At 53.6% G+C, this 22,717-nt stretch overlaps 1 protein-coding gene across 3 annotated transcripts; it reads left to right on the top strand.

Annotated features, from left to right (window-relative positions):
* The first annotated feature begins 198 nt into the window (after positions 1–198).
* Positions 199–20,648, top strand: NLGN3 (neuroligin 3). 3 transcript variants are annotated; one of them, XM_019747932.3, is made up of 8 exons: positions 199–331; positions 2,770–3,408; positions 4,048–4,107; positions 7,653–7,712; positions 9,203–9,352; positions 15,175–15,360; positions 17,343–18,132; positions 18,753–20,648. In XM_019747932.3, exons 2-8 carry the CDS (start codon positions 2,952–2,954, stop codon positions 19,594–19,596), a joined length of 2,547 nt encoding a protein of 848 aa, XP_019603491.3. In that variant the 5' UTR covers positions 199–331; positions 2,770–2,951; the 3' UTR covers positions 19,597–20,648. The 3 variants fall into 3 exon arrangements, with proteins under 3 accessions (XP_019603491.3, XP_019603492.3, XP_019603493.3); XM_019747933.3 differs by lacking the exon at positions 4,048–4,107; XM_019747934.3 differs by lacking the exons at positions 4,048–4,107; positions 7,653–7,712.
* Positions 20,649–22,717: the final 2,069 nt, after the last annotated feature.

The raw sequence follows: 22,717 nt of genomic DNA on the forward strand, positions 1-22,717 counted from the left end.
AGGTCTCGAGCTCCGCAGGTAAAATTTGGACCAGCTGCCCTGGAAGGTCACCTGTTTGTGATTTGAGGGTGTGTGTGTGTGTGTGTGAGACAGCATGGAAGGAATTGGGCCATGCCCCAGGACTTGAGCCATCTCTGGCACAAAAGGAGTTAATGGCAGGGACCGCGCCCCCCGTGTCCGGGCACGCGCAGCGCGCCCCCTCGGTGCGCGGGCACAGCAGCCAGGCTGCCGGAGAGCAGATCTCGGGAATTCGGGTGCGGAGCCCTTGGCCTGGAGGCGATATGGGTGGTCCGCTGCCCGGTTCAGTCGCTCGCAACAGCCCGGGGAACAGGTGAGGCCGCCTGCCCCGGTCTCTCATCCTTTAGCTGCCCGTGCCTTGCCCTGAACCGATCCCCTCCCAATGTCGGGCTCCTCGACTCTCCAGCCAGCGCTTGCCATCCTCCTCAACCCCCTGTTCCCCATCGGCACCCCTGACCCCCGGTCCTCCCCTGCTCCCCTTGCCCCCTCCACGTCCTCGCTGAAGCCCGCATCCTTATCGTGCTCCCGCCCATGGTCCCTCTACTTCCACAGCCCGGCCCGCATGCTCATCAAAATACCCCTAACGAGGGCCCCCCTCCCCCGCAGTGCAGCCCCGTCCCTCTTCCATCACAGCATCTCACAGCCAGGCTCCCTCCCCCACTCTCTGCAGCCCCCCCAACGGAGGCCTTTATCCTATCCTCCCCCATTCCAATGCAGCTCAGTCCCCCAGTTCCATTCCGAGCCCACGTAGCCCCTAATACTGCAGTTCCCAATACCCGTGCATGCCTGCACAATGCCCCTCGCCCAGTACTGCTCCAGCCTAAAAAGTACCCTTAGTTGCCATTCTAATCCCCGGCATTGCCGCCCCCCGCACCCCGTCCTCTCCCAAATTGCAAGCTGGACCAGGATGGAGATCTTGGCCTTGGGGACTCACAGTGGGTCCTAGGGTACAGAGGGCATTTGGGGGTCGGTGGATTTGCCTAGCTCTTCACGGTGGAGGGGCTGCAGGGAATTGACTCAAAGGGGACCAGCATTTGGCGCCGATGGGGTACTGGAGAGGGAGGCATCCAGAAAGGGTTAATGGAATTAGTGGGGAGGGGCAGCACTGAGAGGGTTAATGGTGGGGGGGTTGCTGGCGGGGAAGCCGTGTGAATGAGCGGTCTGTGCCCCAGAGTTGCCATGGAGACGGTGAATGGGGGGATTGTGTGAACTCAGCTGCGGACTATCCCCCCCATACACACACACCCACTCCCTCCTGCCCCACCTCCCTACTCCTACCCCTTCTTTCCCCTGCCCCTCCTCCCCCTATCCGGGTGCATTCTGGGCAGTGTCTGGGATCTAACCTCCCCATACTTTGCTCCCCATTTCCTCTGAGCCCCCACCTCTTTAGTTGCTTTGCCTGCCCTCCCTCCTCTCCCTTCTTCTGCGCTCGCGCGCACGCAGGCGCGCACGCGTGCTCTATCTCTCTGTCTCTCTGTGTGTCTCTCTCTGAGTCTCTCTCTGTCTCTGTCTCTGTCTTTCTCTCTCTGTCTCTCTGTCTCTCTCTGTCTCTCTCTCTCTCACACACACACACACACACACACACACACACACACACACACACACACATTCTCATTCCCCTCTCGTGGTGGCCGATTGCCGGGCGTTCCCAATCTCCCTCCCCCACCCCTTCAGGCAGTTCTTAAAGGAGCAGGCCTGCAATCTTGGAAGGCGGGAGAAATGGAGGAAACTAAATTGTGTGTGTGTGTGTGTGTCCATGCAAGAGCGTCTGTGTGTGCCTGTGGATATATGTTGACTGTATAACTGTGTGTCAGAAGGCTTGTGTGTCTTGATTGTTTTTTCCGTTTCTGCCTCTACCTATGTGTCACCATCATGCTGCATGTATCTGGATATTTAGCTATTTTCTGGGGCAGAATGTGGGACTAGATAAGGGGATCTCTTGGGGTTTCGGACATAGGTCTCTGAGTGAATATCACAGTGCTGTAATCGTGACTTGCTCTCTCTCACTCTTTGAGCCTTTGTGAGTTTATTCCTGTGAGTTTCTGAGTGTGGGTTACTCTGCTGTTTACTTTACACTGGCTGAGCATCAACAATACCTGGGGTGCCAGGCAGAGGGCTTTCTGCCTCAGTTCTGGCACTCCGTGTGAATCAGAGCTAGCCGACAAAAAGGACCAAGGCTGAAGGACCTGGGAGCCGTTAGGGCTGAGGAGAGATGTACAGGAGGGCACGGGAGGGTGTGGGGACTCTGGCAAATGGCAGTCCTGCCCCTGGCCCTCCTGCAGGTGAGGGAGTCTCTCTGGGGGACACTTTGCCTATCTGCTGCTTTCTCTTCTTAGGCCTTAGAGTCCCCGACTGAGGGTCTCCTGCTATGGAGCTCCCTGTGTGCGGTCTCCCGTCTGGGGCTTCATACAGCATGCCCAGAGATGTGAGCTCCATTTGCCGTTCCCCCGCCCCTGCTACCACATGCCACTCTGGCTCCAGCTGGCCCACGTGGGCTCCATTGGCTGAGGAGTTGAAGTTGGGGACTGGAAACTTGCAGTGGCAAGCACTGTCACTGTGTTAGTCCTCTTGGCTTTTCCGACCATGCCCCGGCACACAGAATGGTTCTGACGAGCAGCGGAGATCATCTGTGGGTCTCTGGACCCCAGGACGGGCATGTAGGAGAATAGCCCAGTCCCAGCAAGGCCCCAAAGAGCCACTCCATAGCTGTCCCGACCACCTTGGATGACTTCCACTTCTGTCTTTCCACAGGCCTGCCTGGCCCTGAAGCTGTGGAGCTTGGACGACCTGCCCTCTATGTGCTGGGCACCTGGAGGTGTCCCTTGAGAGCTCAGTTGTGAGGTTCAAGTCGGAGTGGCCATGAAGGGGCTGCCTACTGGGCTGATGCTGTGACCCTGGAGTCTGCCTTTCCTGCCAGTCCCCCTGCCCGGAACATGTGGCTGCGGCTTGGCCCGCCCTCGCTGTCCCCGAGCCCTCAGCCCAGAGTTGGCCGGAGCCTGTGCCTCACCCTGTGGTTCCTCGGCTTGGTGCTGAGGGCCAGTACTCAGGCCCCAGCACCCACAGTCAATACTCACTTTGGGAAGCTAAGGGGTGCCCGGGTACCATTGCCCAGTGAGATCCTGGGGCCTGTGGACCAATACCTGGGGGTGCCCTACGCAGCTCCTCCGATCGGCGAGAAACGCTTCCTGCCCCCTGAACCACCCCCGTCCTGGTCTGGCATCCGGAACGCCACACACTTCCCCCCAGTGTGCCCCCAGAACATCCACACAGCTGTACCTGAAGTCATGCTGCCTGTCTGGTTCACTGCCAACTTGGATATCGTTGCCACGTACATCCAGGAGCCCAATGAAGACTGCCTCTACCTGAATGTCTATGTGCCCACGGAGGATGGTGAGTGCTGTGGCCGGGCACTGTGCCCTCCCTGCCTCCCACCTGCCCTCTTGTGTTCGTGGCTTGCACGTGCTTGTGTGCCCTGCAGCATGCCTCTGTCTGTCTGTGAAAAAGCTTCTAACCATCACTCTGCTTGGCCTTCCCCTTCCTCCTCCCTGTTCTTCCCTCTCCCAGCATTGTCTGAGCTCCCATGTGTGAGCGACACTGTTACCAGGAGGGGCCTGGCAAGGCCTGAGAGCTTTGACAAGTCTAGGGCCAGAGTGCTGGATGGGGGTTCCCTGGGGGAGTATGGGTCACTGCTGGCAGCTGCCCGCGGGAGGATGCTGGCTGCACCAGAGCCCCCTGTTGCCGTGCCACCTGCTCTGAAAGGTGGTCGTTGTGTGTAGCCAAGGGAGCTGGATGTGGGGGACGGGCGGGGGGCGAGCCTGGAGGGCCCTGCTTAGGTGCCTTCTCTTTCACTAGCTGATGCCTCCTCCCGCGGGGGTCACACTAAGGTAAGTGACAGAAACAGGGAGATGGTGGGACAGGCTCTCTGCCATGTGCCACCTGCAGAGCAGCTCTTGGGGCCTGGGGGTTGGGGGGTGCATGCCCCTGGGCAGAGGCCTCCTGTTATTTTTTAGTTTTTTATTCATTTTACAGTAAAGCGGATTTCCAAGGAATGCGCCCGAAAGCCCAACAAGAAAATTTGTAGGAAAGGAGGTAGGTAGCGAGCCGGCGGGGAGGGAGAGAGAGAGAGAGGGAGGTCTGCCTGCCCACCTGCCCTTGTCCCTGAGCACCCAGCCTTCCTTCAAGTAGCCCAGGCTCAGGGGGCGGTCGGTGAGCTCTACCTCATCCAAAGGCAGGACTTGGTGGCCGAAGGCAGTTTCAGAGCAGAAGCAGCAAAGCCATTTCCTCCAGTCTTCCCAGCCCCAAGTTCCACCCTGAAGCGTGTGCCAAAGACAGAGCGGGCGGCCAAGATGGAGCCAGTGGCTCATAGTTCCGTGCTCTTTCCTGGGTTGAAAGTTGTGGACTCAATTGTCCAGCCCTGAAGCTGAGACCAAACTCCTACAAAGGCTTAGTAAGCCCGCCAGTGCATAACTGAGAGAGTCGGGCTAGTCTGCTGGCAGACCTTGGGGGTCTCCAGGGACTCTGGACTAAAGGAGCCACGAAATCCTGCATTTTCAATTGACCCCCTTGCTGGGAGGAATTTGTTCCCCCGGTATAATCATTCTTCCTGTTCGAATAAGACTTGTTGTTTTCTGTAAAGTGCTTTCATTCTTACCTCAGAAAATCCTCCCCACATCTCTGGAAGCTTCTAAGGTGGGCATCGGTGTCCCAATGTTACGGATGAGGAAACGGGCCCAGGGGAATGACTTGCTGCTGCTCAAGGCCCTGTCGCTGGCCTGTGGCAGGGCTGGGACCAAAACCTGGGTCTCTTGACCCTCAGTGCAGAGTTCTTTCCACTGTAGCACGTGAGGCAACTCCCGTCTGCTCATTCCCACCTCCCCAACTCTGAAAGAAATGCTGAAATGTGGATGAGCGAGGCTGAACTGGAAAGAGTAACAGCCTAAGGAACAGGTGGACAGTCATAGCCTGATCCCGGCCACCCTTTGGCAAGCTGGAGCTTTGCTTTCCTTTAAAATCCTAGAGCAGGGTTCCCCCAAGTGGGGCCATCAGGATTCCTGGCAGTGGATGCAGAACCCAGGATCTCTATGTGTGGCATGCGCACTGAGTGTTCCACCACATCCCGCACCCAGGCCAGGACCCCCCACACCGTAGGCGATCAGTAAACACTTGGGTGCGCGAATGAAGAAGCCAGTCTGGGAGCCACAAAGCTTGACTGACTCCCAGCTCCTGATGCTAACTCAGTGAGGCCTTAGGCAAGCCTCCCTCTAAGAACCTGTTTCTGCATCTGCTGCTGGTAGTGGACAGTCTGTCCTTAACACTCCATTAGCCTATCAATGAATTCAGTGAGAAGGTCTCTTAAAGCTGCCGCTAGGGAAGAGGACCTGACCTTAACATTAACCATTTCCTAGGTGGGGTGATCTCCCCAGGGCACCAGTAAGAGCCTAGGGCAGCTGGGTCCAGTCCCCGGAGCTTGGCTGGAGAGCTGACTGTAAGGTCCGTGCTAATACAAACACTTACCAATCGTGATTGTTGACTATGGGCAAGGCCAAGTGCTAGATGCCGTTGGGATGTGGAGGGATATGAATGAGGTAGAGGAAAGACTGAGAAATAACTGAAGGCCTGACCGCTGCTCTGAAGAAGTGCCTAACCTAGTGTTTAGACTCAGCTGGTTTAGCTAGGCCCCATGGGCCAAGCTGGGAAGTGGGTTTCAGACAGTGCAGGGGAGGTCATTTGGCCATTTAGCTGTGCAAATTAGTTCCCTATCCAAGGACCGTTGGCCATTTGGGCCTGAGTTACAAGCCCTGTCTCTTGGAGGAAATTCGTCCCCAGAGGTCGTGAGGGTTGTGTGCGAAGCCTAGGCAGCACTGGCCTGGCTGGGACCCTGTATCACCAGTGTCCGGATGGGGGATGGTGGTCTAGCTGGCCTGGGTGACAGGCACAGCGGCAAGGACATCTGTGTGAGGAAGCTGGGACAATGCACAGCCCAGGGACACTCCTGGGGGGGGCGCTAAACGGACAAATCTTCTAAGTCAGGGCCCCTGGGAAATGAAGGATTTCCTGGGGAAGACATGCCCATCCCCCACCCTCCATCAAGTTGGAGGGAATTCGTGTTTAGAGATGAGTGATTCTTTTCCATCTGTGGGGTCGGGGTGGAGAGGCTGTCCCATGTGTGGATGATGACACCCAATGTCCCACAGGGTCTCTGAGGGCAGTACTGGCAGGTGTGTAGATGGTTGATGCCACTGGAAGTTCAGGAAGCTGGAGGCGTTTTCTGCGCCTTGGGCTGGGCTCTTGCCTTAGTTGAAAAGGCATTTTGAAATATGAGGGCGGTTCCTGTTTTGATTAATAGCTGTAAGGGAATTCATTCATTGGAGCCCAGACCAGCTGAGAAAGAGGGCTGTTTGCTGCCTCCAGGCTGAGAGTATCTGGTGTCCTAGACAGGAGGGTTAAGCCCTGGGTTGCCAGCAGAATAACCTCTGTTTCCACATAGTGCATGGTATCCAGGCTGTAGGTCCCCTTTCTCGTCTCCTTAGAACAGCTTACCCCCGGGTCCTGAATGTCTCTCTTCTCTCCTCTATTCTCTCCTTCCCTTCCCTCCCTTCCCCTTCATGCTCCACCTCTTTTCTCATTTCTTTTTTCCCTTCCCTCTCCCCCATCCCAGAAAGGTGGCATGGTGCAGTGGAAAGACCATGGGCTTTGGAGTCAAGCAGACCTGGGGTTGAATCTCACCTTTAGCACTTTCTAGCTGTGTGATCTTGGGCAAGTTACTTCACCTCTCTGAACCTCAGTTTCCCCATCAGTGAAACAGGAATAAAGATAGTACCTACCTCACTGGGGAGTAAGGATGAAACAGTAAAGCAGAAGTAGAGTCTGGCACCTGGTAAATATTCAGTACATAGTACACGGTAGGAGCTATCACCATTATTCCTCTCTCTCTCTCTCTCTCTCTCTCTCTCTCTCTCTCTCTCTCTCTCTCTCTCCACTCCCCTTTCTCCATTTCCCCTTCCTTCTTTCCCTCCCTCCCTCTCTGGCTCTCTCTAGATCTCAGAACAATGCTTGCTGCTCTCAGGCCTGGTTCCTGTGGGCAGGAACCCCATTTGCCATTAACCAGAGCAAGGAGCCCCAACAAGGAAGACCAGAGGGACAGCTTCATCTCCCATTTTCTCCTGTGGGAATCAGGGTCAGCTGAGGCCCAGGAGCTCAGGGCTCGTCCCCTAATAGCTCACATTCATATGCACATGTGCGGCCAGTGCCACCTGTCACCGTCAGTGCCTGTCCCCACTCTCCAGCTCAGCCTGCCTGTGTACACACGCACAGCCCCTTCCATATGGAAGAAATCCTTTCCCTGAGTGGGCGTCTGGCTCTGTGCCGTGGCACACCTGCCGCTACCTCCTTCCTGCATGGGAAGATAGTTGGCTGAGATGGGCTGTTGGGGACAGGGAGGCGGGACAGAGCGACCAGCACAGCCGGGGCCTCAGCCCACCCATTCCCTCAGTTCTTGCCATCCCTCCTGCCTGTCCTGGGCCCAGACCCAGAGCTGGCTTGCTGGGCCACACTGCAGTCATGCTGTTTTTGAATTCTCTCTCTGTTTTGTTCTCTGTTCTGTGCTGTTGTGTCTCCCCGTGTCTGGTCCCCAGGATCCGGCGCTAAGAAACAGGGCGAGGACTTAGCGGATAATGACGGGGATGAAGATGAAGGTATTTGGGGGCTGCAGGGCGCGGCGGCTGGTGCATGGCACAGAGCCCCTCCCCCTCTCGATGGGGAGAAGCCCCGTCTGTCTGTCTGTCCGTCCGTTGGTGTGTTTCTGTTCCTGTACAAGGCCGTTGGGCTGTTCATCCATCTTTGGCCTGGTTGGCCACTGGGAGTTCCAGGGTGATGGACACGGCTGGCGGGAGCAGGGGACCACAAGCAGAGCCACGGGAGGGCATCCTCCTCGCCCCGGTGCCCACCCCCATTCTCAGTCCTCCAGTAGCAGCGGCACTGCCTGCCGGGGACAGCTTCCTCTAGCATCTTCTGTGGTTCACGAGCACCTGTCCCTACTGAGCAGCAGGGAGCGTGGAGAGAAAGCAGCACTGAGGGAGGGCGAGGAGACTGGCTCCTGAGGAGCGAGACACTGACAGCCAAAGGCGCTGGAGAACAGCGCCCCCTACAACCTCCCCAGCCTTCTCCCAGAAATAGAGAGATGGCCTCAGGGCCAGGGGCGGCCGTAGCTTATAGGTTGAGGACTGGGCCACAGGACCGCGGGCTGAAACTTAAGGCTGAGGCCAGGACACCAAAGTCAGTAGATCCGTGGGTGATGGTTGAAGTTGTCTTCCTTCGTCCTTGGGAAAACAGGTCGTGTTTGCTGGGCAGCAGAGAGCATTCCCTTCTATCTCTCCCCCTCCCCCGCCGCCCCTGGAGGGGCCACACAGCTCAGGGGCCCAGTGGTGGCTGCCTGGGCTGGGGAGCAGCCACTTTCAGGTCCCTCGTTGAATGGCCTTTGGGAGGCTCCGTCTTCATCTTAATGCTGCCTGGGGGCAGGCTCTCTCATTCTTAGTTCTGCCCCTTTCCTCTTTTCCACATCCCTAGTGGCTCCAGTTAAGTCTGCCTGATGCCCGAGGACAATGGGGTAAATGAGGACATGGCTGAGGAACCTCATCACTAAGGCGCCCCCCCCCATCTGTGCCATTCACTCCCCTTTCCCCACATTCTCCCTTGTTCTCTCCCTGTGCTACTCCTTACTCCCGCCCCTCTTGTCTCTGTCTGCACTGGGGGGCCAGCTGCTGCCAATGGCCGTATTTCTATGTAACTGGTGTAGTCTTGGGGGTTCCAGGGCTCCCCAGCCCCTGCTCTCTAAAGCCATAACAGGTCCCAGGACTCCTGGGCGCCCAGGGCAGGGACTCACTTGATCCAGCTAAGGGACCAGCCCTTCCTCTTCCTCCTGCCCCTGCCCCTGCCCCCAGGGCCCAGCCATGGCCTCCCCAGACCTAGCTGTCTCAGGTACACCTGGCTGCTGGGAGGCACTGGAAGCCAGTCTTTAAAGACACCACTGAAGTCTCTGGCTGATGCCCCATGAGTCCTGCCCTCACAGATGGCGGTGGTGTCCTGGCACCTGGAATAGCTTTGCTGCCCACACCCCCAAAGGCTGGCGGGGGTGGGGGAGGAAGGGCATCCTACCCAGCATGTGTCTCACCCCTTTTCCTTACAGACATCCGGGACAGTGGCGCTAAGCCCGTCATGGTCTACATCCATGGAGGCTCTTACATGGAAGGGACAGGCAACATGATTGATGGCAGCGTCCTCGCCAGTTATGGCAACGTCATCGTCATCACCCTCAACTATCGGGTTGGGGTGTTAGGTATGGTTCCCTGCTATGCCCCTACACGGACCCTGCTGCTCAAGGAGGGAGTTAAGAAGCAGTGGCCTTTTGTCTGTAGCTGTTGCTAAGGACCATAGTCAAATGTTGTTATCCCATGGCCCCTACCCAAGTGAGGGGAGCTCCCTGAGTCCCCAGGCCCTTTCCTGGAACGTTTAGACGCCACTGGAAATTCCATTTAAACTTCACACCTTCTCTTAGATCTCTACTTCCAGGCCTTTGCTTGGCTGAGCCTTGTAGGCGCCTGTCCTCAGCCCTACCCACCCACCCGCACATCCACAGGTATTCATTCCTTCCAGCCAGTCACACGTGCACACATCCACGCTGCCCGCATCCACCCGTAGGTACCATTATGTCTCACTCACCGCCCACAAGCACACACACATCTGCACACACGTGTAGACCACACTACATACACACATCCCCCCAGCCCTCCATATACACTCCACACAGGTAGCATCCCCCACACACATCCACGTGCCCATACACCTCTCTATACTTCATATCTCCCCCCATCTACACAGATTTCCCCCCCTTCCCCCCCACACTCATTCCCATATACCTCTCCGTCCATATTGCTATATACACACTGCACCATATATGTGTGTGCTTATTATATACCCCATATATGTGCTCTACATAGACACACGCCCTGCACACCCACAAGCACACACAAACCCCACACGTATACACCTTAAATGTATATCAGTATTTCTTCTACGTGTCCCCATATCCCCTGCACACCCCCTTCCTCATCTAACGCCCACACACACACGTATGTCCCTCACCTTCCCTGCATAAACACAAGCCAACATTCCCCCTTCACATACACAAATACTACACACACACCGTATCCCTGCTTCCATATCTACATACACACATCCCCTCACTTATACACACACCCATACCCCCTACACATACACCCACACGCACACGTACACACACAACTCTGCATCCATGTATCCAACACACGCGTATGTCCACGTCCCCCACCCTACCCCACATATCCCCACATGCTCATCCATGCACATACACCTCTACTCACCCCACTCTCATGCACACCCCACACTTACACATCCATGTACACACACACACGACTTCTGTTCTCTCCATGTGTGCATCTTCATACACGCACACATACTCTCACACTACACACTCATTTCCCAAACACCTCTTCATACACACACACGTGCCCTTCCCCAACATACTCGTCCACACGCTTATTTCAGCAACTTAGGCTGCCACTCTACCCTGCACCTTCCTTGGTGACTGCAAATGCCTACGAGTGGTCAAGGGCTTGAGTTAAACAAGTGCCTCCGAGACGGTGACTAAGCACCCTTTCAGGTGCTCACCCAGACTTCGGGGCTCACATGCAGTGGCAGGAAGAAACCACTTCTTGCCAGTGGGGGTCCAGTGGGGGTCAAGGCAATTTGTCAGGTCTGTGGGCCTGGGTGCTGAACAAGGAAGTAGGCATGGCTTCCTCCAGGCCAGTCACCTGAGAGGACCTTACTCTAATTGGCTTTTAAGTACATTGCTTTGCCAGTTCTAACCCCGAGGCCCTGGTGCTGCGTTTCACTCGTGGTGCGGTTACGTACGCAGAAAGGCAAACAAAACCTCTTGACTCACCCCTAACACTGTGTGCGACAGCAAGACACCTTTGTCGGGTCCAGACTGGAGAAGTGATAGTCCCTGAGAAAAGTGGAGCCTGTGCCCCCTTCACTGCCATCTGGCTATCGGCTATGAAGCATATAGGCCATCTCCCCGGTCCCTCAACAGTCTGGGGGGGTGGCTTTCACGGTTCTCCTGCTGCTCCTCTGTCTTTCTGAGCTGCCCCACACATACTGCAAGGCTCTCCTAAGCTGCTCTGTCCTGTTGAGAAAGGGGATCTGAGTCTCTGACAGTAAAAATGGTACCATGCAGGTGGCTGTAAACTCACACAGTAGGGCTGCACAGTTTCTGAAGAGTAATGAATATACAAATGTAATCACACACCGATATACAGGCACATGTATATGGTGGTCAAAGACCAAAAGTAATTTTGCTACTTTATTTTCTTAGAGAGAGTAATAGAAAACATTTAACTCAGCTGCTTTGGAAAATTAGAAACACAAAGCTTCATTTGAGAAGGTGTGTTGGAAAACACAGACAATACGAAGAATATGCTTCTATTCCATATTGTTGGACTGGCTAAGGATGAAGGAAAAGAGGGTGAGAGGAGCCAGGGAAGGAGGGGGGATGTAAGGAAGAGAAGAAAAGGGTGGGGGAGAGAGAAGAGGGCAGGAGTGACAGAGAAAGGAGGCAGAAAAGAGACCGAAGGAGACACTCATGGGATCTGAAGTGTCAGTTGGGGTTCTGGGCTGCACAGAGCTGTTGCTGGTGAGCATGCCCTCTCACATCCTGATTTGCTGACACTTCACAGCCCGTCAGCTGCTCTAAGCCTTAGGTTTCTACATCAGGAGGTCTTAACCTTTGGGGAGTCTTGGACGCCTTTGAGATTCTGATGAAAGCTATGGACTCTCCTCAGAAAACACACTCTCTCTGTGTCTCTCTCTCTCTCCCTCTCTCTAAAAATGATTTCGTGGATCCCACTGAAACTCATCCATGACACTCAGGTCAAGAACCCTCCCCCACTTCACAACCTCCTCCCCTGGGGGCAGAACTGTTATTCTTTGGGCTGAAGCTGTTAATGATCTAATAATATTAGCCAAACCTCAGAAGGTGTCATAAGCTGGGGTCTAGGTCAGAAGTTCGCTACCGCTTCCTGAGCATCCTTCGCTGCCGGCCCTGGAACCCAGATGTAATCAATAGGCCTCTGATTAGATTCTGGGTACATACAAGATGTTTTTGTCTCTTGGCTCCAGATATAGAACATGGGTGTGTCCTGACACTTGAGCTTTTCCTCATTGTAGCTGAGGCTTTTGTCATTTTGGACCTCAATTACAGAAGTCCTCACTTAACATCTTCGAGAGGTTCTGTGACTTGAAGTGAAACGACCGTATAAAGAAACCAACGTTAACCGTAGGCCAGAAACAAAAGTTCCTCCGGCATCTCATCAATGTTATAAGGAAACAACGTTGTTATGCGAGGACCTGCTGTATATGCATTTATTCACCCTCCCTCCCATCAGCTTCTCTGGAGCGCTGAACCCAGATACACAGTTCACTCTAACGTGCTTCTTTAGACATCTTCGGTGATTCATGTATTCGGAGAATAGCACAGGCTAATGCATGGATCCTGTCCAAGGCACAGGGGGAGTTATTACTCGGGAAGCCCCCACTGGGCCTGAGAGCAACAAAAAGAAAGGGATCCAGCAGGAGATAGGATGCGGTTATCCCTGGGGCTGAGGAAGTAGGGCTTTGCCAGCTTCGTTCTGGGTCCCAGATTTTCATCTTATGTTCCTGCTCAGGTACCCTTCAGGCCAACTGAAAATCTGGTAAATGTCGAGCCTTGAGAGACACAGATCTCTGTCTGATTCTGGTACAGTGTGCCAGATTCCCACGTCTTCTGTTGACAGGCAACTTACCATGTACTGCAGTGTAAACTTGGGCCCAGGGAGACTGGCTCAGATCGACTCTGCCAGTCTGTGGAACTTAGTATTTCAGTCCTCATTCTAACGCAGTTTGTGTGGATGGCTGAGGTACGGGGGAGCTAGCAGCGAGTGACTGCCAGGTTCTGTGTGCTTGTAGGGGGTCACGTTTTCTGTATCCCCTCCTGGCCCTGTTGTATGTAGCACTTCAAGCAGGACTCTTGTAGTAGGGGTGGTTGACATGGCATTACCCACGTGCTTCAGTGCCTCTTATCCCAGGCTTCGTGGGATCCGAGGGAGCCAAGAGTGATGGTCGAACCCTCCGCAAAACCCCGTCAGGCCTTTGTTGCTAACCCAGGAAAGTGGTACATGTTGGAGAAATGTACTTCACGACATCCAAGTGCAGGCTCTTCCTGCTGATTTGGACCGAGAACTTGACACATTTCACTGAACGATACCTTCCTTGGCAGAGGCTAAGGCCAAGTCTGCTATTACCTAAATAAGAGAAAAGGGAGAGGAGATGAGGAAGGGGCGGGGGGCCAGGCAGACTAAGAGAAGCACATAGTGACTTTTGCCAGAGGGTCCCAAGGCTTGGACAGCTGGGTTGCAGCTTCAGAGCATGAATGGACCAGGCCAGGGAGAAGCTGGTCCCCTTGTCTAGAGGAACAAGAGCTCCTCCGTTCCTTCTCATTCAGGCGTTCTCTAGTTCCTTCTCATTTCCTCATCAGGAGCCTGGGGCTAAAGAGGGCTTGTGACGAGGTCCTGAGAGGAATAACTAAGTATTTTACATACTTAACAAAGGTAAATTAATAACACACTTGAAGCAGGTGAAATGAACTCTCTTGCAGAAGCTAGAGACAGAAGACCTCGAGAAAGACAGTGAGGTGGTCTTGTGCCTGCCTGAGTCTATTTGAATTCAGCTTTTGCTATGGACTGCCAGAGAGCTCTCTGCGAGCTGAGGGACCCTCCTCAAACATGGCCTCACACAGAGTTGATGCCAGGTGCTGTGCATGAGCTTTTAACTGGGGGGTGAAAAACTAGTGATGCAGGAATGGGTATCCAGTGTGTAGGAACGCCACAACTAGCCACCTGCAAAGAACCCTTCTGAAAGCCTAGGGTGGGAGAAGCTAGAGCCTTCCAAGGAGCCTAAAGATCAGGGAAGAGGGATGAAATGAGGCAGAGCAGGAGCCATCTAAAATGGAAGCAGGGTGGTGGTGGTGGGGAATATAGGACATCTCTGTGGGATAGCCAGCAGGTGGGCAGGAAGGTAGTCTCCATGGCAACAAATCTCCACAGCAGCAAATCCCAGCAGGTGGGTGGGAAGGTAGTCTCCATGGTGACATGGCTCCTCTAGCAAATCCCACTGGGTAGGCGGGAAGACCTGTTTCTGTGGTAACTACTGCACTGACTTCCCCATTTCTCCACCAGACGAAAAAGATGGTCTCACCCAGTGGTTTTCCAACATTAGCAGGCATCAGAATCATATGGAGAGCATGTTAAAAACACTGATTGCTGCCCGCTCCCCCCACCACCAACCCCGCCAGAGTTTCTGATTCAGTAGGTCTTGGAGCAAGGGAAATCAAGACCTATCCTGAGAATGACGGGCAGGGGGCATCCGAGGCCCTGGAGAGAGGTGGAGATGCACTGACTGCTGGGGAAGGGCAAGGAGAGCCTAGGGGTTGTTGCCTCTTGGGATCTTCACTTCCTTCAGAGAGAGGAGGAAAGGGAAAGAGAAGTAGCCATACATTTCCAACGGGCTCAGCATATTACCTAGAGATGCTTATGTTCCTTTCATCCCTGTTACAACCTGTGGGAGTATTTTTATCCCCCTTTTACAGAAGAGGAAACTGTAGCCCAGAGATTTTAAGCAATTTGCCCAAGGCCACGTGGCTAGGAATTGGTGGAGACAGAACTCAAACCAGGGATGAAGCAGGGTCCCTGCTCTTTCCACTCTGTCTTGCCAGGTGCTAAGGTCATGACCTGGATCGGACATCCGGGCAGAGGATGCTGGGTCCTGACCATGTGCAGTTCCTGCTGGTTAAGTCTCCTGACTGGAGGCGTCCCCTTCAAATGTTCTGGAGATCCCTCCTTCCCAACTGGACAATGGGTGGGAGGCAGGGAGTCGATCCTTCTGTGTTGATGATGCTGCGCCTTGCTTTATTCTAGCCAGGTAGAAGGAGCTGTGCTCTGTCCTCACAGCCCCGACTCCTGCTGCCATCATAACCCAAATTGTCCAGCCCTCCGTTTTCGCTGTCCTCATGCCCTTTGTTGAATTCAGGTTTCCTGAGCACTGGCGATCAGGCTGCCAAAGGCAACTATGGACTCCTTGACCAAATTCAGGCCCTCCGTTGGGTGAGCGAGAATATCGCCTTCTTCGGTGGTGATCCCCGCCGTATTACCGTCTTTGGCTCGGGCATCGGCGCATCCTGTGTCAGCCTCCTCACGTTGTCACATCACTCTGAGGGTGAGTAGCTCTGGGGGCAAAATATGAACAAGCAAAGCACTGGCTTCTCAGCCACAGTGCCCAGGGGAGTCAGCCCGCCCTCTTCTACCAGCTCAGTATCCCTTCCGGGAGAAGTGGGAGGGCCATGTTTCTTTAGGGGAGGAGGAATGCCCTCAGTGGGACAGAGGAAAGGAGAGAATGCCATTTAAGTCTCCTTCTGATGTGGCAGTCTTATTTAGGAGAGTAGGAGAAGGACTCGCTCTGAAGGGAGAGTGCTTTTGGGGCAGGGGAATCTCTCGGTTTGGGAAGGACTTGTGACTTCAGGGTAGAGCTCCAGGGTGGAGATTCATTTTTAGGTGTAAGAAACACTCTTCCTCTGCCTTTCTCTCTGAAGTACAAGTCTGTACAAGAGAACTGTCCTTGAGCGAGAGATGGTTCCCAAGTGAGGACCACTAACCTGCGGGGCAGGCTCTCTCTCAGGGATGGCCCCCTATTATCAGCCTCCAAACCTCCTCCGGGATGAACCACACTCTAAGGGAAACTCTCATTTTTAGCCCAAAGGAAAATCTGTGTCCTTGCCATGGGTCCTTGTGTCAGTGATTCTTCCAATGGGCTGAGTAGGCCTTTTTTGGCTCACATGAAATATTCTCGTCACCTCTGGACTATAAAACACATTCCTTCTCTGAGAGGGAAAGGTGCCCTTCTCTGAAGTAAGGAAATCTGTGACAGAGGACATGCTTTTTCATTGAAATCAACCCCATGAGTTAGTGATATTCTCACAGGAAGACTTTCAGTCTCTCTTTGAAGAAGGCCCGTTTCTCTGAGAGAAAAATCACCTTCTCTGACCTAGAAATTCCATCTCTGTCCCTCCTGGGATGACCTTAGAGAGGGAAGACTAAGGTGGGACCTGCACCCCATCTTGGAATGTGTTTTTAGGCGACAGTAATGGGAGCAGGTATCCCTTTTTCCACAAAGGAGGGTGAAGTGACTGGCTACAAGGGTGTCTCTCTAAAAGGGAGTTCCTCTCCAGATTGAGGACTACTCCCCTGGGAGGAAAAGGCCTTTCTTGGAATGGTGCTATCCTCTGTCATAGGGGGCCTGTGTCCCTGGAGGCGTGGCTGCTTTAAAGATTTGTTCTCTCTGTCTTTCTGTAATTGACTCGTGGAGAATAATCTTTCAAAACACTGAGGCTGTCTCTTATGTCATCATCTGTATTTCTCTCCCTCTCTTTCCACCTTTCTCTTAGAGGAATGGAATTGTGTACCTGAGGACCAGATTACCCCTTGGAAATGTTGGGGCCAGGGAAGGAGTGATACCCTTTTTTTCCTAAGGGGAAGAATCATCCACTCTTTGATTTGGGGGACTGAGTCCCCCTCAGCTAGGGGAAAATCTGGATCTGAGGCGTCAGTAGCTTTAGGAAAAGGGAAGTGTCTGCGGGGACTGTGGACTGGGAAAGCACATTTCCTGGAGACTTTCAGACCCCAAGGCCTTTGCCCTCGGTAACCCTTCCCCAAACTCCCAGAATGTGAGGCTCTCTCCTGCCTGCACTTCTCATCTCTCATGAAAAAGACCCCTTTGTGGTGGAAGTGCCAGCTCCCTGGTGGTGTGCTGGCACAGAGCTGGGCCCAGCTGGGCAGGAAGAAGAGGGGAAGACAAGGAGCGATAAAGAGAGGGAGCATAAGGAAGCTGATGTCTGGGACCCAAAGGGTTAATCCTTCCTGGCATTTCCTTAACCCCCAAGTTACCAACCATTGCCCCTGGACAAGGAAGCAAGAAGCAGGCAGGGGACCAGTAGGGAACGGGCCCAGCAACCCCTCCTCTGGTCCTCACCCATCATCCTAGCCAAAAGGGTTGTTCCTCCTTCCCAGCCCATTCAACCCATAGCGCAGCCTCAGTCACAAAGGAATGAAGAGGTGTTTGCTTTGTCCCTCAGAGACAGGCAAGGGAGGCCTGGGCTGTGGGTGACAAGGCAGAGCTGACCTGATGCCGCCTGTCTTCTGTAGGGCTTTTTCAGAGGGCCATCATCCAAAGTGGTTCTGCTCTGTCCAGCTGGGCTGTGAACTACCAACCAGTGAAGTACACCAGCCTACTGGCTGACAAGGTGGGCTGTAATGTTCTAGACACAGTGGATATGGTGGACTGTCTTCGGCAAAAGAGTGCCAAGGAGCTGGTGGAGCAAGACATCCAGCCAGCCCGCTACCATGTGGCCTTTGGCCCTGTGATTGATGGTGATGTCATTCCTGATGACCCTGAGATCCTCATGGAACAGGGTGAGTTCCTCAACTACGACATCATGCTAGGTGTCAACCAGGGCGAGGGCCTCAAGTTCGTGGAAGGGGTGGTAGACCCCGAGGATGGCGTCTCTGGCACTGACTTTGACTACTCAGTCTCCAACTTTGTGGACAATCTGTATGGATATCCCGAGGGTAAGGATACCCTGCGGGAGACCATCAAGTTCATGTACACAGACTGGGCAGACCGTGACAACCCTGAGACCCGCCGTAAAACACTGGTGGCACTCTTCACTGACCACCAGTGGGTGGAGCCCTCGGTGGTGACAGCTGATCTGCACGCCCGCTATGGCTCACCGACTTACTTTTACGCCTTCTATCATCACTGCCAGAGCCTCATGAAGCCTGCTTGGTCTGATGCAGCTCATGGGGACGAAGTACCCTACGTTTTTGGTGTCCCAATGGTGGGCCCCACTGACCTCTTCCCCTGTAACTTCTCCAAGAATGACGTTATGCTCAGCGCTGTTGTCATGACTTACTGGACCAACTTTGCCAAGACCGGGTAAGGAGAAAGTGGGGGTTTTCCTTTAGGACCCCAGCATGTCCTCCCCTCTGCTCCTCTATCTAAACCTCTTCCGTCATCACCCCAAATCTTGCTTGGTAACCCTTTCACCCCCCTCCTTACTTCCTCCCTTCATGCTATTTTGAGTCTTTCATGCCATTTCCTTCCCTCAAAAATTTTGTTGAGGCTCAGAAGTCAGTTAACATTAGGATTGAGCAGGAGTGAGAGTCACTGGCTAGACTGTAAGATTCAAAGTTAGATAATCAGAGGCCATGGGAAGTGGGAAGGACATTCAGAAAGAGCCTTGAAAGCGCTCTTGGGAAAACAGGGCGGCTGAAAAGATTGATAGATGCTCAGTAGCATGTGAGAAAAAGTGTCTCCAGCATGACCTTGCAGGATGGGCACAGGGAAGGATGGGATGGTTACATGACACTGCAGGCAGTAGGTGTTCGAGGCTGGGGAAGAGGAGGAGTATGGACAAAGTGAGGGACCCTGAAAAAGATGGAAACTGGGAAGTTTTGGACTGGGGAGGAGGTTCAGGGGTGGGTGTGAGGGAGAATGCTAGGCCGTTTCCTCATCAAGGTAGAGTGGTGACCCCAGATTTCCATGTGGTATTTCAGGGATCCCAACAAGCCGGTCCCCCAGGACACCAAGTTCATTCACACCAAGGCCAACCGCTTTGAGGAAGTGGCCTGGTCCAAATACAATCCCCGAGACCAGCTCTACCTTCACATCGGGCTGAAACCAAGGGTCCGTGATCATTACCGGGCCACTAAGGTAGCCTTTTGGAAACACCTGGTGCCCCACCTGTACAACCTGCATGACATGTTCCACTATACGTCCACAACCACCAAAGTGCCGCCCCCGGATACCACCCACAGCTCCCATATCACCCGGAGGCCCAACGGCAAGACCTGGAGCACCAAGCGGCCGGCCATTTCCCCTGCCTATAGCAATGAGAATGCCCAAGGGTCCTGGAACGGGGACCAGGATGCAGGGCCGCTCTTGGTGGAGAACCCTCGTGACTACTCCACTGAATTAAGTGTCACCATCGCCGTGGGGGCCTCCCTCCTGTTCCTTAACGTTCTGGCCTTCGCTGCCCTCTACTACCGTAAGGACAAGCGACGTCAGGAGCCCCTGCGGCAGCCTAGCCCTCAGAGGGGAGCCGGGGCCCCCGAATTGGGAGCTGCTCCTGAGGAGGAGCTGGCAGCATTGCAGCTGGGCCCCACTCACCATGAGTGTGAGGCTGGTCCCCCCCATGACACGCTGCGCCTCACTGCACTGCCTGACTACACGCTGACCCTGCGACGCTCCCCTGATGACATCCCACTCATGACTCCCAACACCATCACTATGATCCCCAACTCCCTGGTAGGGCTGCAGACGTTGCACCCCTATAACACCTTTGCCGCGGGGTTCAACAGTACTGGGCTGCCCCACTCACACTCCACTACCAGGGTATAGCTCCAGCCAGAGCACAGCCTGTCTCCTGCTCCCTCCCTCCCAGATCCACAAACACGCGTACCACACACACACACACACACACACACACACATACACACACAGACATATATGTATACGCACGCAACCACACACAACAGACAGCAGACCCACCTGCACAAATATAGACAGATGTGGACACGCACCCGTATGTACAAAAACACAAATAAGGAAGTAAACCTGAACAAACCCTTCAAATGGGGACGCAAAGGAGTCCTGGGGAAACCGAGGACCCGTGGAACAGCCGCTGAAGCCAGCTCCCTGAGCCTGACCACAGACACTCCTGGGGGCCCGAAAGCACCAGCTGGACACCCCCTTGGTGCTCGCCCTCTGCCTCCCTGGGAACTGCACCACCGACCAATGCCAGACTTGGGAGCTTTAAAGAGCAGGGCAGCTCTTTCTCCCCCAGACTTGGTCTTTTTTCTGGGTTTTGTTTTTGTTGATTTTTTAAAAAAAACATTTTTGGAACAAATGCTTCTCCAATCTGTGAGTGCAAAGAGCTCTGGAAGGGAGGGCCCCAGGCCCAGGGCTCTCTGGCTCTGGAACCCCAGTACTCACACGATCTGACCAAGGAACAGGACCCCCAAGAAAGAGACAGATTTGAGCAAGACCGCTGCGTGGAAGGAGGAAGGCGTGACCTCTGGACAGGATTGGAGGGCCATAGGGGAGAACTCTCCAGCCACCTCTGTGTCCCTGTGGGGGGCTGCAGACACCACACAGTAGATTTGGTGAACGAGGTTCTGTGGAGGCCAAGTCATTAGCAGCCCCCGGGTATAATCTGGGTTCCACCTCTTCCCTTGGGGTAATAGAAATTCACCCCATTTTCTTTACGGAGTCTCTTTTGTGTCTGTCATCTCTCTTTCAAAAAGGCATTGTTTTTTGTTGTTGTTGGCTTTTTTTTTTTTTTAAAGAAAAGTTCTTAAAACACTAACGGAAACCCATGGAGTTTGTCCTTTGTAAAAATTTTAAACACAGTGTCTTGATATAAAAATAAAAAATCCAGTTAGCACTCCCAACTCGCCTCCCTTGCACAGGCCTTGCCCCAACAGACTTCTCAGCTGGGTGTGGGCTAGGAATCGCAGCCGGCGCCTGCCTCCTATGCCTTCAAGCTGGTACAAGTCTGGGCTGCGCTCTGCGGGACCCGCACTGAGGCCTCTCCAACCCTGTGCTGCCCTCACCCTGCCCCCCAAGGCTCTGGGTTCCTGAAGCTGAAGCCTTATCTCAACACCTCTGGCCTCCTAATGAAAGGGCAAAAATAACACTTCTGTCGCCACTGCATGCCATCACGGCTGCCCTCATCCTGGACTAGGGGCTGGAAGGAGGTCTGACCTCTAACATGCTGAAATTCTTACTGGCATCTGGATCCAGTGCGCCATCAGGTGTGTGCACTCCCTGGCCTTGGGCGACTCACAGAGCCGGACCCTCTCTCCCGCAGGGATGCTTCTGTCCTGTTCTGAGAAGTCACTGGGGTCCTGGGAGCGGTTTCTCTCTAGGACTGTGATCCGTGGCTCCCTATGAAACCTGGGGCTCCACGGGTTGGCATTGTGGCATGTCATATTCTCAGTGACTTCAAGGACTGAACCAGAAGCCTACTCACCAAGGATGGCGGTTGGGTGGGGCTGCTGACACCTCAGAAATCAGGAATAGAATTCTTCAGAGTGACTCTGACAAAATGAGGGAGATGAACCAATACAACAGGATGGCATGCGGAGGGCATCACGCCTGAGAACTAAACTCCTGGTGTGGTGCATGGCGGGGAGTGTCAGAGTGGGTCACAATTGAATGAGTCCATACTGTAGAACTGGTTTCTCCTCGCTCCCTCCCTTCCTGTCTGCTTTCCAAAACGAATGTGACTACTAGCATATAATAACAAACATAGCATGGAGTTGCTGGGAAGTAATCAGAGTCTGAGTTTTAGAATTAAAAGGAACCTCAAAGTCATCTAGTCCAACCCACTTATTTTACAGTTGGGGAAATGGGCCCAGCAAAGTCCAGTGTCACAGGCAGTGTTAGAAAGAGACCTAGAATGCAGTCCCAAAATATATGACCTTCCCCAGGGTCCTCAGCTTTCCCCACCCTACCTAGCATTGGTTAGGCCTTTTAGAGCATAAATGAGTGCCTTTGGTCAACACACATTTGGCGTATATGGGAAAGCTGGAGAGAAGCAACAATGTGCCAAAGGAGTAGGTGATTTGTTTTAATTTACAAAAGAGGGAGATGATGAGGTAATATTCAATAATTATCAAGCACCTGCTATGTGACAAGTGTGCTATATCATCTTCAAAATTTTAACTCCTAAATAAGGACAGAGCTGAGGGTCTTTTCTTCATTTCTTCTGAGAATAATAGAGGGAAAGATTAAGTTAGACGCAAAAAACAAAACAAAAAACTTCGCTGTGAATAGTAGGTAATCATGGCACTTAGTAAGTCCTCAGTAGCAGTGACCAAATTGAATGAATGAGGAAAACACTGGTGTTCCTCTACCTGAGAACAGAGGACTGGATTGCATGACCTTTGGAGGTCAATTCAGAGTCCTCATTATTATAATCCTGTGATTGCTCCATCTCAGATATTACCAAACAGGGCCTCCTCTTCTGGAGTGTGTGTGTGTGTGTGTGTGTGTGTGTGTGTGTACACCTCCAAATTAGGAGGCTCTCTATTTGGGGAGAATTTAGACATTGCCTCTCCTCGAAGAACTCAAGGTGCTATTACAAAGCCAGCTCCAATCCTAGTTGGGACCCAGCAGTGAGAGATTACAGGTGGTTTTCACAGCCTTGCCAGGGCTGGGTGGAAAAGGTGACCTCCAAGACAGTCAGAACTGGGTCCACATAGCTTGAGTGTTGTCAGCCCCATTGCTGATGACCAGCCCTGAGCCCAGCTACAAAGCCCAGCTCCTTGTCTGCAGAGGAGCTGAGGATATACTGGGGTTTTATTTCACATTGCAAAAATCATTAGTGTCTAGACTGGGTTCAGCCTGTGTTCCTACACTTATCTTGTTTCTATATTAGTCCTTTGGGGACCTGGACGCGGCGATCTGGGACTCTGAACTTGTGGTGCGTGTGAAGGGCCAAAGGTTGGTCACCGTG

This window comes from Rhinolophus sinicus, chromosome 18, assembly GCF_057876585.1.
Source record: "Rhinolophus sinicus isolate RSI-liver-muscle chromosome 18, RSI-T2T, whole genome shotgun sequence".
Taxonomy (NCBI): Eukaryota; Metazoa; Chordata; class Mammalia; order Chiroptera; family Rhinolophidae; genus Rhinolophus; species Rhinolophus sinicus.